Source organism: Podarcis tiliguerta, assembly GCF_965153285.1.
Source record: "Podarcis tiliguerta genome assembly, chromosome: 16".
In the NCBI taxonomy this organism is placed as follows: Eukaryota; Metazoa; Chordata; class Lepidosauria; order Squamata; family Lacertidae; genus Podarcis; species Podarcis tiliguerta.
In genome coordinates, this window is record NC_139549.1 from 1,747,660 (window position 1) to 1,759,929 (window position 12,270).

The 12,270-nt window shown below is 46.4% G+C and overlaps 2 protein-coding genes and 1 long non-coding RNA gene across 4 annotated transcripts in view; 2 read left to right on the top strand and 1 right to left on the bottom strand.

The window, feature by feature from the left end:
- The window catches only part of LOC310666072 (uncharacterized protein), a 1,539,811-nt gene that overhangs the window by 1,278,032 nt on the left and 249,509 nt on the right, over positions 1–12,270 (top strand). The gene's annotated exons all lie outside the window — the stretch shown is intronic.
- Positions 1–12,270, top strand: part of LOC310666006 (uncharacterized protein) — a 127,394-nt gene that overhangs the window by 65,560 nt on the left and 49,564 nt on the right. Inside the window, exons 8-9 of the mRNA XM_083416417.1 lie at positions 1,422–1,766; positions 1,880–2,182. Coding sequence (XP_083272543.1) covers positions 1,422–1,766; positions 1,880–2,182 — 648 coding nt within the window. The remainder of the gene's footprint in view (positions 1–1,421; positions 1,767–1,879; positions 2,183–12,270) is intronic.
- The window catches only part of LOC310666264, a 66,756-nt gene that overhangs the window by 38,244 nt on the left and 16,242 nt on the right, over positions 1–12,270 (bottom strand). The gene's annotated exons all lie outside the window — the stretch shown is intronic.

Genomic DNA, 12,270 nt, shown 5'->3' on the forward strand with positions numbered 1-12,270 from the left:
ATCTGGGGGGGGCTGAAGGTTGGGGGGGTGCCTGGTTTAACTAGAGAGTTGAGCAGTTCAAGTGGGTCGATGTACAATTCAGCAGCAGTTAAGTTTAATCTTGGAAATTGTAAACTTCCTTTCATTTAGGTCCCAAATGCCTGGGAGACTACTTCCTTCCCCATAGACCATCTCAGCTGTTAAAACCAGCAGAAGGGGCACTCTTGGTAGTTTCACCTCCATCAAACATTTAGGGGCAATGTCAGCCCAGGAGAAAACCTTCTTTGTGGCAGGCTGCTAAACTGTGGAATGATGTCCCTCCCCAAAGAGGTGACCTGGCACCTTTATTGCAGAATTTCAATTATATGCCGAAGATTCATTCCTTTACCCTACCATGGACATCTGCAATATCATTTTTAGGACCCTTCCTATTACGTTTTAATGCTGCATTTTAAATTATTGTAACCTGATCTGGGAACCTTATGAAGGAGGATGGATAAGGAGTTAAAAACGTTAATGGTTCTAATTTTCAACTTCTTTTTTTTATATAATTTTTTATTAATTTTCCAGCACAATTGTACAATTTTATCCAAATTTTAACAAATCACTCTTTTTGGACTTCCTTCAGTTTCTCTGGTAATCATCCGTAATTACTCTTCAATACGCATTCCCTTCATTGTATTGCCATTTAACTTCCCTCCCTTTTCTATTTCTTTTTAACAATACATCTTAAACTCTTACAGTGCTTCTTGAAACCCCACTAGTGTTGTTTGCACATCACATACATTTTTCAGATAATCTACAAACTTTCCCCAATCTTCGATGAACTTTTGGTTTCGAACATATCTTATTTTCCCAGTCAATTTGTCCAGTTCCGCATAGTCCGTCAATTTCATTCTCCATTCTTGAATCGTCGGTATTTCCTCTTGTTTCCATTTCTGGGCCAATAAAGTTCTTGCTGCCATAACTGCATACTGAAATAATTTACAGTCTTTTCTTCTTATTTCTTTTCCTGTGATCCCTAAAAGAAAGACTTCTGGTTTCTTAACAAAAGTATATTTTAACATCTTTTTCAATTCATTGTATATTGCTTCCCAGAAACTCTTCACTTTCTTACAGTCCCACCACATATGAGAAAATGTTCCCTCTTTTTCTTTACATTTCCAACACTTATTACATGCTTTATACATTTTTGCAAGTTTTACCGGTGTAATGTACCATCTATAAAACATTTGCATCACATTTTCCTTCAACCCCATGCATGCAGTAAATTTTAAATTTTCCTTCCATAATTTTTCCCAATCTTCAAATTGAATATTATATCTCAAATTTTGGCCCATTGTATCATTACCGATTTGACTTCTTCATCTTTCGTACACCATTCTAATTTTCAACTTCTTCTTCTTCTTTGTATCTCCTCCCCCCCACCCTCCCCTCACTAGAAACTTTAAGCCATGCAGTGGGAAATCCAACCCATCAGGTGAAGGGAATCCTGGGAGGATCAGTCTTGTTTCCTGCCAACATATCTCAAGGAATAACAGTGCAGAATATTGAATGGGACTTCCGCCCACAAAGGCGTGACCTGGGCTATTGGTGGGGGCTATTCAGTCATGGGAAACTGGAGCACCCAAGTCCCACTGACCGGTTTGGACAACGGCTAGACATGGTGGACAAGACAACACTGAGGATCAAAGACCTGGAGTTGGATGACAGTGGGTTCTACAATGCTCGCATCTGGTTTACTAAGACACAGTTTCAAGAACAACGTTTCAGCCTCACCGTTTATGGTAAGTTATTGCTTTCACTGTTTGGCTCATGGAATAGGTTCAGACCATTTCCCTTCATAGGCATTGGTAGCGGTGGGGTGAAAGCTTATGCTGTTTTCATTTGTGTTCCACAGAGCCAGTGCCAACACCACAGATAGACCACCAAGTGGAATCCAAGACTCCAGGTGGATGTAATGTGACCTTGCGATGCCACACTCCTGGAAGGAAAGAGCTCAGTATCTCCTGGGAAACAGGGGATCCGCAAAGGGCCTTAGGAAAGAGTGTGAATCAGTACCAGGTTTCTGACAATGGCCGAGAGCTCCGTGTCTCTTTCTGGAACAGTTCTTTGGAGTCCAAATTCACCTGCCTGGTCAGCAATCCTGTTGACCAGAAGGAAGCCTCCTTTGACTTGCTCAACATCTGCCAGAGTTATGAAGGTGAGCAATACATCCTTTCCTTCATTATCCAGAGGAGGTGCTTGTGGTTGCGAAAAGGCAGGCTAGCCCTTAGCATGAGGGGTTTGAGGAAATGTGTTTGTATTAATAAAGCCCCTTGAAGACTGATCTGATCCTGTGAATTGCTCCCCCCCCCCATATCCTCCCATTCCTAGCTTAAGAAATTGATTCAGGGCAGGAAAGTGTGTCTGACAGGGCATTCACAGCCCAAATAATTGCATTACAAATGGGACAGATTAGCAACGCTTGTTTATCTCTTGTTATTTATTCTACTGCTCTTAGCTGAGTGTGAGCATGAGACTCTGAATCTCGGGGTCATGGCTTAAGGCCCCACCTTGGACAAAAGATTCCTGCATTGCAGGGGGTTGGACTAGATGACTCTAGTTGTCCCTTCCAAGTCTACAATTCTATGAGAGTCATTCTGGTGCTTGTTATCGGAATATATTTTGAGAGATTCTTATTGCTCATTGCATGTGGACAGTTTGGACACTTGAGTTGGGGTCCATGGCTTATCTCTTCTGTCATAGTTATTCTGATGGCATTGGTACTGGTGCTGGTGCTGGTGATGATGGTGCTGTTGATGTGGGTGCGCTATATGAACATATCTAAAAGGCATAGAAGAGGTAGGACCATCTCTATTGATCTTCTTCTAAATATACCTCTACATTTCTTTTGCCTATCCCAAAAGGCAGAGACTGGTCAGTGCCATGGATTAAATAATGTGCCTCGTGTTGCATTCCACAGGTGTTGGTTCTCTGAAGAGAAAGAAGGGGGAAAGTACTCTTACACTCCAAAATGATTGACGATGATGATGAAGATGATGATGATGAGGTGAGATGACCAGTGTGCAAAGTAATGATGGAGTGATTGCAGATAATTACAACGAAAGCATCTGATACAGTTTGGAGGCATTTATTACTTACGGAATGATTATTAAAGTTGCAATCTGTTGTTTTTAAATGAACAACAGCAACAGCAAACGGACGTCAAACAGGCCAGTCACCCCATGAGAAATGGCAATCAGGCAAAACCTGTCCCTATGAACCATCTCTGCTTGTCTGCAGGGGGCTTCTCTTAAAATTATCTTCCACTGGTCCTGGACTCCATCCCATCCAGCCAAAATAATCACCAGCACCTCTCCCTTATGCTGGAAAGGCTGTGGAGAGAGAGGCTCATTTTCATGCATGGTGGAGTTGCGCATTGGTCTACTCCTTTTGGGAAAAGGTGCTTCACACTATTTCCAAAATTACGCTGTAATGTGTTCCACCCAATTCAGCTCTTGCCTTGTTATCATTAGATTCAAATTTAAACAACAACCTTAAATACAGAGGAAGGCAGCTTGTGCAAAGATCCTGTTCCCATCAGGAGAACATGCATGCTCAGTTAAAGTGAACAGAATTGAACCCTCCCCTCGCCAGCTACTGAATAGAGAACTCAGCCCTCTGACCGCAGGGCTCTGCTTCCCAAATCCTTCCCCTAGTGAACCCAACAGGATTGCGCTCTCCCCTCACCAGCTGTTCTGGACTCTTCCCAAAATATTACTTTTATCCTTGATTATTTATCCTTGATAATAACTGAGTTCTGGAGAATGGAAATGACATACTTTTGTCAATTCAAAGTGGGCAATTCCACCTGCTCTCTTATGGTCTTAGTTATGGCAAGTTCTCCAGGAGGCCGTGGAACTAGAAAGCTAGCCCTAAAGCTGGAACTGAGGTGCAGGGAAGATGCCTGCTTTTAGGCAAATTGGTATCCTTTCTTGTAGAACGCTGGACTTGCACAGAACTTTAATTTGGTCCAGGGTTCAGGTGGGACAAAATGCACAGAAACTCTTTTAGAAAGAAGTTGCATCTCCAGAGTTCCTCCTGTCATAATTTCTCTTCCCCTCCAGGTTGACTCAGACAGAGAGGAATTAATGACCAGTTCCACCCCACCCAGAGAATCCTTTCCTTCTCCCAATTCTTCTCCAGTCTCAGACACAGAGCCCTCAGAGATTGAACACTGCGTCCCACAGACCAATATGGGAGATCAGGCACAACATGAGACATCTGTAAAATCTCTGGGAGCCACTGCTGAGGAATTCACTAAGGGTCCCTCAGGGGAAAGACCCATTGAAGATCTCTCAAAGCTGCCAGTTGAGCCGGAGCTACAGCCAACCCAGCAGCCTTCAACACTGGCCCCAAACGTCTTGTGACCACGACAGAAAGCAACATACCAAAACTTATCCAGTGACTGTGGAAGGGGTCTCCTCGAGTGCAAGGAATCGCAGGAATGGCTTCATCACCAGCAGCAGTATATAAGGCACCCCTCTTGAGCCTTCCTGTTGCTGGAACCAGTACAGGCCTGTTATAAGGGGGGGGGGGGACGCTCCTTTTCCATTATGGGAAACCCAAGAGCCCATATAGAGTCCTTTTGTAGGTTCTCTATCAGTAGGAGAAAATAACAGAGGCCAAGCAGAGAATATTGAGAAGCAAAGCAGCTAGTAAGCCTGATCTTTATTGATGTTGATGGGTTTACCTGGCTGTTAATGGGTTTACCTGGACAGCCTGGCTATTCTTTTGTGATGATAACTACTTAATTCCTGAGTCCAGGTCACAGTCTCACCCTATTCATACACAGACACATCCTTAAGACAGGATTTGAGAACAAAGAGACAATGGGGAGCCTTTTCCATTTCCTTCCTCCATGCAGAGAAATATTTGAAGCGACTGAAAGAGTCAAAATGGCTTTAGGACTGTTTTCCTGTACTGTTTCCAGCCTTGTGGTTTATATATTTATGTATGAGTTTGCCTTGTACAGTTTTGAACATTTATTTTATATACTTGTGTTACCTGATCTGAGCCCGGCTCTGGCTGGGGAGAGCAGGGTATAAATAAAATTTATTATTCTTATTCTTACTACTACTACTACTACAATTATTACTCATGGAGGGTTGGGCAGGGCTGATCCAAGACATTTTGGCACCTGAGGCAAACCCCAGGGGCAATGGTGGTATTGTTCTGTGATTGCTGGTTCCATAAGGTGACTCAGGACTTTTTCACACCCCTGGCTTAGCAACACTTCCTGCTGGAGCGGTACCTATTTATCTACTTGCACTTTTGACATACTTTTGATACTATTTATCTACTTGTACTTGATGTGCTGTCGAACTGCTAGGTTGGCAGGAGCAGGGACCGAGCAACGGGAGCTCACCCCGTTGCAGGGATTCGTGTTGTGTCCAGAATTGAACACAGTATTCCAAGTGTGGTCTGTCCAAGGCAGAATGGAGCATGACTACTACTTTCCTTGATCTAGACCAGTGGTGGCCAAACTTGGCCCTCCAGCTGTTTTGGGACTACAAATTCCCATCATCCCTAGCTAACAGGACCAGTGGTCAGGGATGATGGGAACTGGAGTCCCAAAACAGCTGGAGGGCCAAGTTTGATGAAGCCTGAATCCTATTGTTCTAGGACCAATCAGACTGCTGCATTCTGAATCCTATTGTTCTAGGACCAATCAGACTGCTCCCTTTTGGATCCTATTCCACTCAGTACATAACATATATAACATAACATATGTTATATATAACATATATAATAACTTAAAATTCCTATAACAGGCGCCTTATAATAATAACTATTATTTATTATTTAAACTCCACTAATCTGGCTGGATTTTCCCAGCCTTGTCTTGCCTTGCCAATCTTTTCCTATTTAGCTTGGACTGTGGTTAGTGCTTTTTTAAAAATAAAGAAGTAAAATACAGTGACTACGGGGCCGTCTCTCCTGGTATGCCCCGCGGAGGACCATAAGGTCCACAAATGACAACACTTTGGAGGTCCCAAGCCGCAAGGTGGTTAGATTGGTCTCAACTAGGGCCAGGGCCTTTTCAGCCCTGGCCCCGACTTGGTGGAACGCTCTGTCCCAAGAGACCAGGGCCCTGCGGGACTTGACATCTTTCCGCAGGGCCTGCAAGACAGAGCTGTTCCGCCTGGCCTTTGGTTTGGACTCAGTCTGACCCTTATGTTTCCCTCCCTTTTATGGTCTTGATTTATCGACTACTTTTAAAATGAGGCTGCATTTTAAATTGCATTTTGACCTGTATTTTAAATTGCCCCCCCCCCATTGTGGTTTTATTGTAATTTTACTGGTGTTAGCCACTCTGAGCCTGGCTCTGGCCAGGGAGGGCGGGGTATTATTATTATTAATAACAACCACAACCACAACCACAACAACAACAACAACAACAACAACAACTCATGGAGGGTTGGGCAGGGCTGATCCAAGACATTTTGGCACCTGAGGCAAACCCCAGGGGCAATGGTGGTATTGTTCTGTGATTGCTGGTTCCATAAGGTGACTCAGGGCTTATTCACACCCCTGGCTTATCAACACTTCCTTTTGTTCTATTGCTTTTCCCTGGGGAAAACTGCTCTTTGGTGCTTAACCAGAGCAAGCAGCAATGGGGTTTTCCACTAAAGAGCAGGTTTTCCCTGGGAAAGCTGTGGGGCAAGTGGGAAATCGGGACAAGCGGAAGTATGGATGAGCCCTCAAAGGAAGGAGTAGCCCTTGAAAGGTGTGTCCTTAGGCAGTATCCTTAACTCTGCAGGCCTCACGAATGCAGCTTCTGGAGACAACAAAATCCACATCTGCTTGCAATTTTGCTCCATCGAGGAACTTGCAGAGGTCTGGCCATGCTCTGATTCTGACCTGGGTGGGCATCTTAGAGGCGCACAGATGCTTTCTGAACAGCCCATACACCACCAATTTCTGCCAGTTAGGCAAATGCACAGTATAGGTTAAAATATGCACTATACTGTTATAGATTTTTGGTTGGGAGGAGGGTCCCCATGAACCCTAGAAATTAAAAATGGCAGGGTTTTGATTAATTGGCATATGGAATAAAGTACAAGCTGCGGAGCTGTGCCAGGCAGAGGAATTTGTACTTTATCCCTGGGCTAGTTCATGCCAAACAGCCTGGCTGAGCTACGGTCATCAAGGAACAATAGAAAGCAATTGAGCGGGTGGTGCGGTGGGTTAAACCACAGAGCCTAGGGCTTGCTGATCAGAAGGTCAGCGGTTCAAATCCCGCAACGGGGCGAGCTTCTATTGCTCGGTCCCTGCTCATGCCAACCTAGCAGTTCGAAAGCACGTCAAAGTGCAAGTAGATAAATAGTACTGCTACGGCGGGAAGGTAAACGCCGTTTCCGTGCGCTGCTCTGTTTCGCCAGAAGTGGCTTAGTCCGGCTGGCCACATGGCCCGGAAGCTGTACGCCGGCTCCCTCGGCCAGTAAAGCGAGATGAGCGCCGCAACCCCAGAGTCGGCCACGACTGGACCTAATGGTCAGGAGTCCCTTTACCTTTATTAACCATACAAGAGAACTCCACCCCCCTTGTCCCAGGTGTGTGCAGAGACTTTGGATTTGGAAGGTTGCCAGGGTAACTGCTCTGTGTGTGGGCAAGGGGGGGATGGGGAAGAAGGGTTATTGGAGGAACAGCTGAGATCTATCTTGGGCAGGGTGTCATCAGCCTGAGGTTCTGCTCCATGAAATTACCATGCCATCAGATCTGAACTTCCTCCATGCAGACTGGAGGTGTTAATAGGTCAATAAACCATATTTTTTAAAGGGGGGTCATTCCTGGAAAGTCTTGTGAGACATGGAATGTGATTAAACATTTGATTTTATGGGAGGCAAAATGCTCTCTCTGTCTCCTGGCACCTCTCTAAGAACATAAGAGGGAGTGTGATTCAGTGGAACGTCAATAAGATGACATTTGACTCTGGGTCTAGAGATGTTACAAAAGTTGCATGCCATTCCCAATCTCTGCTGAGCTTTGCCAAGATTCCAGATGTTACAGGCACTCACCCAGGGTCTGAAATGGCTCTGAGTCTTTTAAATCTTCTAGTTTGACCTAAAGGTATCTCAAATCTGCCCCCCTGTTTCTCTCATCCCTTCTCACAGGGGGGTGTGTGTGTTGCGGTTAGCCTCGGGTGTCATCATTGAAGGGGGGGGACGACAAAATGGCAAAAATATGAATTTTTAAAAAGGTGCTCATGAAACATTTTAGTTAAGGCGAGAAACATAATGTAACGTGGCTGGTGCCAGGCGCCTGCCCACTGCCTGTCCCTCAGCTGCCCCAGAGCTGAGGGGGAGACTGGGGAGAGGCTCCACGCAATGCCCCTGCCTTGGCTCGCTGGTTTGCTGGAGGAGAAATGTTGGAGGGCACCCATCCCGTCCAGTCAATTGCAGCAAGGGCTGCTTACGGCTCTCCCCCTTCTGAATACCAGCTGCTGGAAACCACAGAAAGAGAGAGCATTCTGGCGCTCAGGTCCTGCTTGCCTATTGGATCTGGCAAGAGGCTGAATTTGAAAAAAGATTTTGTTTATGGACACTAAATAAGAAATCATGCAGCTAAGGGAGGAAATGATTGGTCCTGTTTGCAACAGGAGTGGGAAACCTGATTTTAAGAAATTGCAAGAAATTATATTAAAGTAATTTGGTGTAATTAATAATTTAGAAAATTTATACAAATTATTTGGAATGTGGGAGATAATTTATTTTGGGAAGGAGACATATTTTCCCTAGCAGGGAGACTAAAAGTTAAGGAGGCAAATACTTTAACAACAGCAGAGTGACGGTTCTTGTCTGGTGTCAATAAGCAGGGAGTTGCAAAGAGTAGTGCTGCCAACCCTGAAAGATCGATCCCTTGGAAGTACAAAGCAAACATTATGGCATTTATACATGAGCCAGTTCTTCTTGCTGACGAGGGAGGAGGGGGAGAGTTTTTGAGAAGCTTGAACTTGTATTTAGTCTCAAGGGGAGAAGTTCTCCAGGTGTCATGTTTCAAACGGAGAGAGACAGTGAGAGAATCACAAGTTCAACAGGGAGGAAGGAAGTGGGGCAGCAGCACCCATATCCCCCCTGCAGTGGCTTCTTCTGCCCCAGAACCAGTCAGAAAAACTGAGCTAGAGACCCTGGAGGCACATTTGCCTACAGAGACCTCCCTGGTGTCCACAGGATCCCACCCCCACCCCCATTTTAGGAAAACAATTTTGCTTAATTTAATATATGTTGTTCCTTTTTCACTAATGCTTGTATTGCTTGGAACACTTTATGATTAATGCATACAAAACATTCATGCTCTGATGTGCACACATTTTCCCAGTACATGCATGTTTGTACATATTAATTGGCTGCTGAACAGCAAAACAAAATTCAGACATGTGTGGATTTCGTCTGTCATGGATGGTTTAGCTAAGATTCCTGCACTGAAGGGGGTTGGACTAAATGACCATTGGGAGCCCTTCCAATTCTACCATTCTATGATTCTGTGATTGAAACTAAGTGCTAAAAGCAGCATGGATACTAAACTAAACATAGATACAGAAAAGTTAATGCCTCATGTTGTCATAATGTGAAAGATAAGATCTACAACAATTTCTGTGCGGGCACCTCATGACCAGTTCCTATTAATAGCTCATACCATTCCAGTCAGGGAGACTGTATCATCCTTCAGTTACTCTATCCCTCTTAGAGCAAGCTTTGGGGCTGTGACCTGTAGCATTTCTTATGCCTAGGAATAAAAGCAGAAGCCTGTTGCTGTACCAATGAGGACAAATCAACTCTCCACCAGGAGCAGCCACACCTGAGGCTCCCTATCATCCTGGCCTGAAATATTCATGAATTTTGTGAACAGGAGCCACGGGATCCTTCTCTCCTTTGGTCTATTGATCTTCTCTTGCCTGGGTAAGTCCTTGCAAAGAAAAGCTGAATGTATAGGGTGAAAAGCTATAGGTTTCCTTGGTCATGAAGGGGAAGGGATCTGACAATGCTGAGCACATCTGGAGAATAGGCCTCCTCCCTGCAAGTCCCCCCCCCCCCCATCTCAGGGTCAATGTGTTTTGGCACCTGCTGGGGGCTCACATTCTGTGAGGTGAGAAACTCCATCAGGCAAGGCCTCTTTCCACCCTCCAGTCTCTGCTTCTCAATTTGTATTGTATTATTTTATGTACTGTGGTTTGCCATTGTCTTATTGATTATAGTTTAGAAATTATTTATTGTAACTGTTGAATGGATTTCTGTTTAGCTTTTATATGTTCTTATTGCTGCCGCTTCGCCGTGAGTTTGTGGGGAGGGCTCTTCCCCCTGCAAGCCCATTCTCCACCTTGGGCCTGGGGGCGGGCCCCATACTCCACCTCAGCATATAAGGCTCCAAGGAGGCCTCGGGACACTGCTGCTGCCGCTTTGCCGTGAGTTGTGGGGAGGGCTCTTCCCCCTGCAAGCCCACTTCACCAGGCCAGGGGGCGGGGCCCACACTCACCTCCGCCACAACTTTAAGGACACTGGTGCTGCTGCAGCAAATGTTTTAAATGTTTTTATATATTTTAAAGTGTTTTGAAAGTGTTTTTACTTTTTACTTTGTTGTACCACCATAAACGGTGGTATTTATCCATGTATTTTTGTTTTGTTTTGTTTTATTTTGGGGTGGGGTGGGATGGTTGTTGAGTGGGGGTGGGGATTTGTTTTGTTTTGGTGTAATTGGTTTTGTTTGTTTGTTTGCTTTTATATTTTGTAAATGGAGGCGAGTATGAGGCTTGGGATTCCTACTGTGGAGGGGCGAGGGAGGTATGGCGGTGGGGGCAGACGACATAGGCGAAGGGGATCGAGATACGGATATGCTCGTACCCCTTCCAATCTGCGCCCCATCCCGAGGGACGAGGGTAGGGTGAGCAAGGATTACTCACCTCCGTCACTGGTATTGTGCAATGCCAGGTCTATAGGCAACAAAACCGCCACCCTGCAAGATTTCTTCATCTCGCAGGGGGTCGACCTGGCTTGTGTGATGGAGACCTGGGTGCGCGAAGGGGAAACTGCTAACTTACGAGAGATGGCACCCCCGGGTTTCTCCGTCCTCCACCAGTCGCGGACTGTGGGCTGGGGGGGGAGGGGTGGCATTATTAATCCGGGAAGATTGTTCTTTCAGGGCTCTACCATTGCCATTGATCCCCGGCATTGAATGTGTTGGCCTAGTGTGGGGCTCCGAGGTGAGCTTGGCTGTCTGGCTGGTGTACCGGCCACCTAGCGCACCAGCAGCCACCCTGTCAGGCCTGCTGGAGGCGGTGGCCGGCTGGGCCTTGGAGTTCCCTAACCTATTGGTATTGGGGGACTTCAACATCCATGCTGATGCCACTCCCCCCTCACAGGCTCTGGACCCGGTGTCTTCCATGGCGACACTAGGGCTCTCCCAGTTTGTTTCGGGCCCCACACATCAAGCAGGCCACATGCTGGATTTGATCTTTGGCATCGGTACAGATGTGATCAAGTTTCCTTCGATGAAGGTGCCATGGTCTGATCACTACGTGCTGAAAGCCAGGATTGACTTTCCACCCCCACCGTGCTTAGGTGGCGAGCCGATTTGGGCTCGCCTGGAGAGGCTGATGGACCCTGATAGATTCCGTCAAGCCTTGCGGGACCTTTCTCCCCCTGGCGACTCATTGACTGAGCTTGTTGAGGGCTGGAATACCCAGCTCCTGGCAGCAATCGATGAGATCGCACCTAAGCGCCCTCTGCGACCCCGCAGAAACCTTGCTCCCTGGTTTACCGAGGAGCTCCGGAAAATAAAGCGGGACCTCAGACAGCTCTAGCAAGTATGGCGGGGTGCCCGTGACGGAGCTTCAAGAATATCTTATAGGGTTTTTATGAAAACCTACGAGATGGCAGTGAAGGCCGCTAAGAAGTCCTACTTCTCGGCCTCCATTGCATCCGCTAGCTCTCGCCCGGAGCAATTATTTAGTATAAGGTAAAGGTAAAGGTACCCCTGCCCGTACGGGCCAGTCTTGACAGACTCTAGGGTTGTGCGCCCATCTCACTCAAAGAGGCCGGGGGCCAGCGCTGTCCGAAGACACTTCCGGGTCACGTGGCCAGCGTGACATCGCTGCTCTGGCGAGCCAGAGCCGCACACGGAAACGCCGTTTACCTTCCCGCTAGTAAGCGGTCCCTATTTATCTACTTGCACCCGAGAGTGCTTTTGAACTGCTAGGTTGGCAGGCGCTGGGACCGAGCAACGGGAGCGCACCCCGCCGCGGGGATTCGA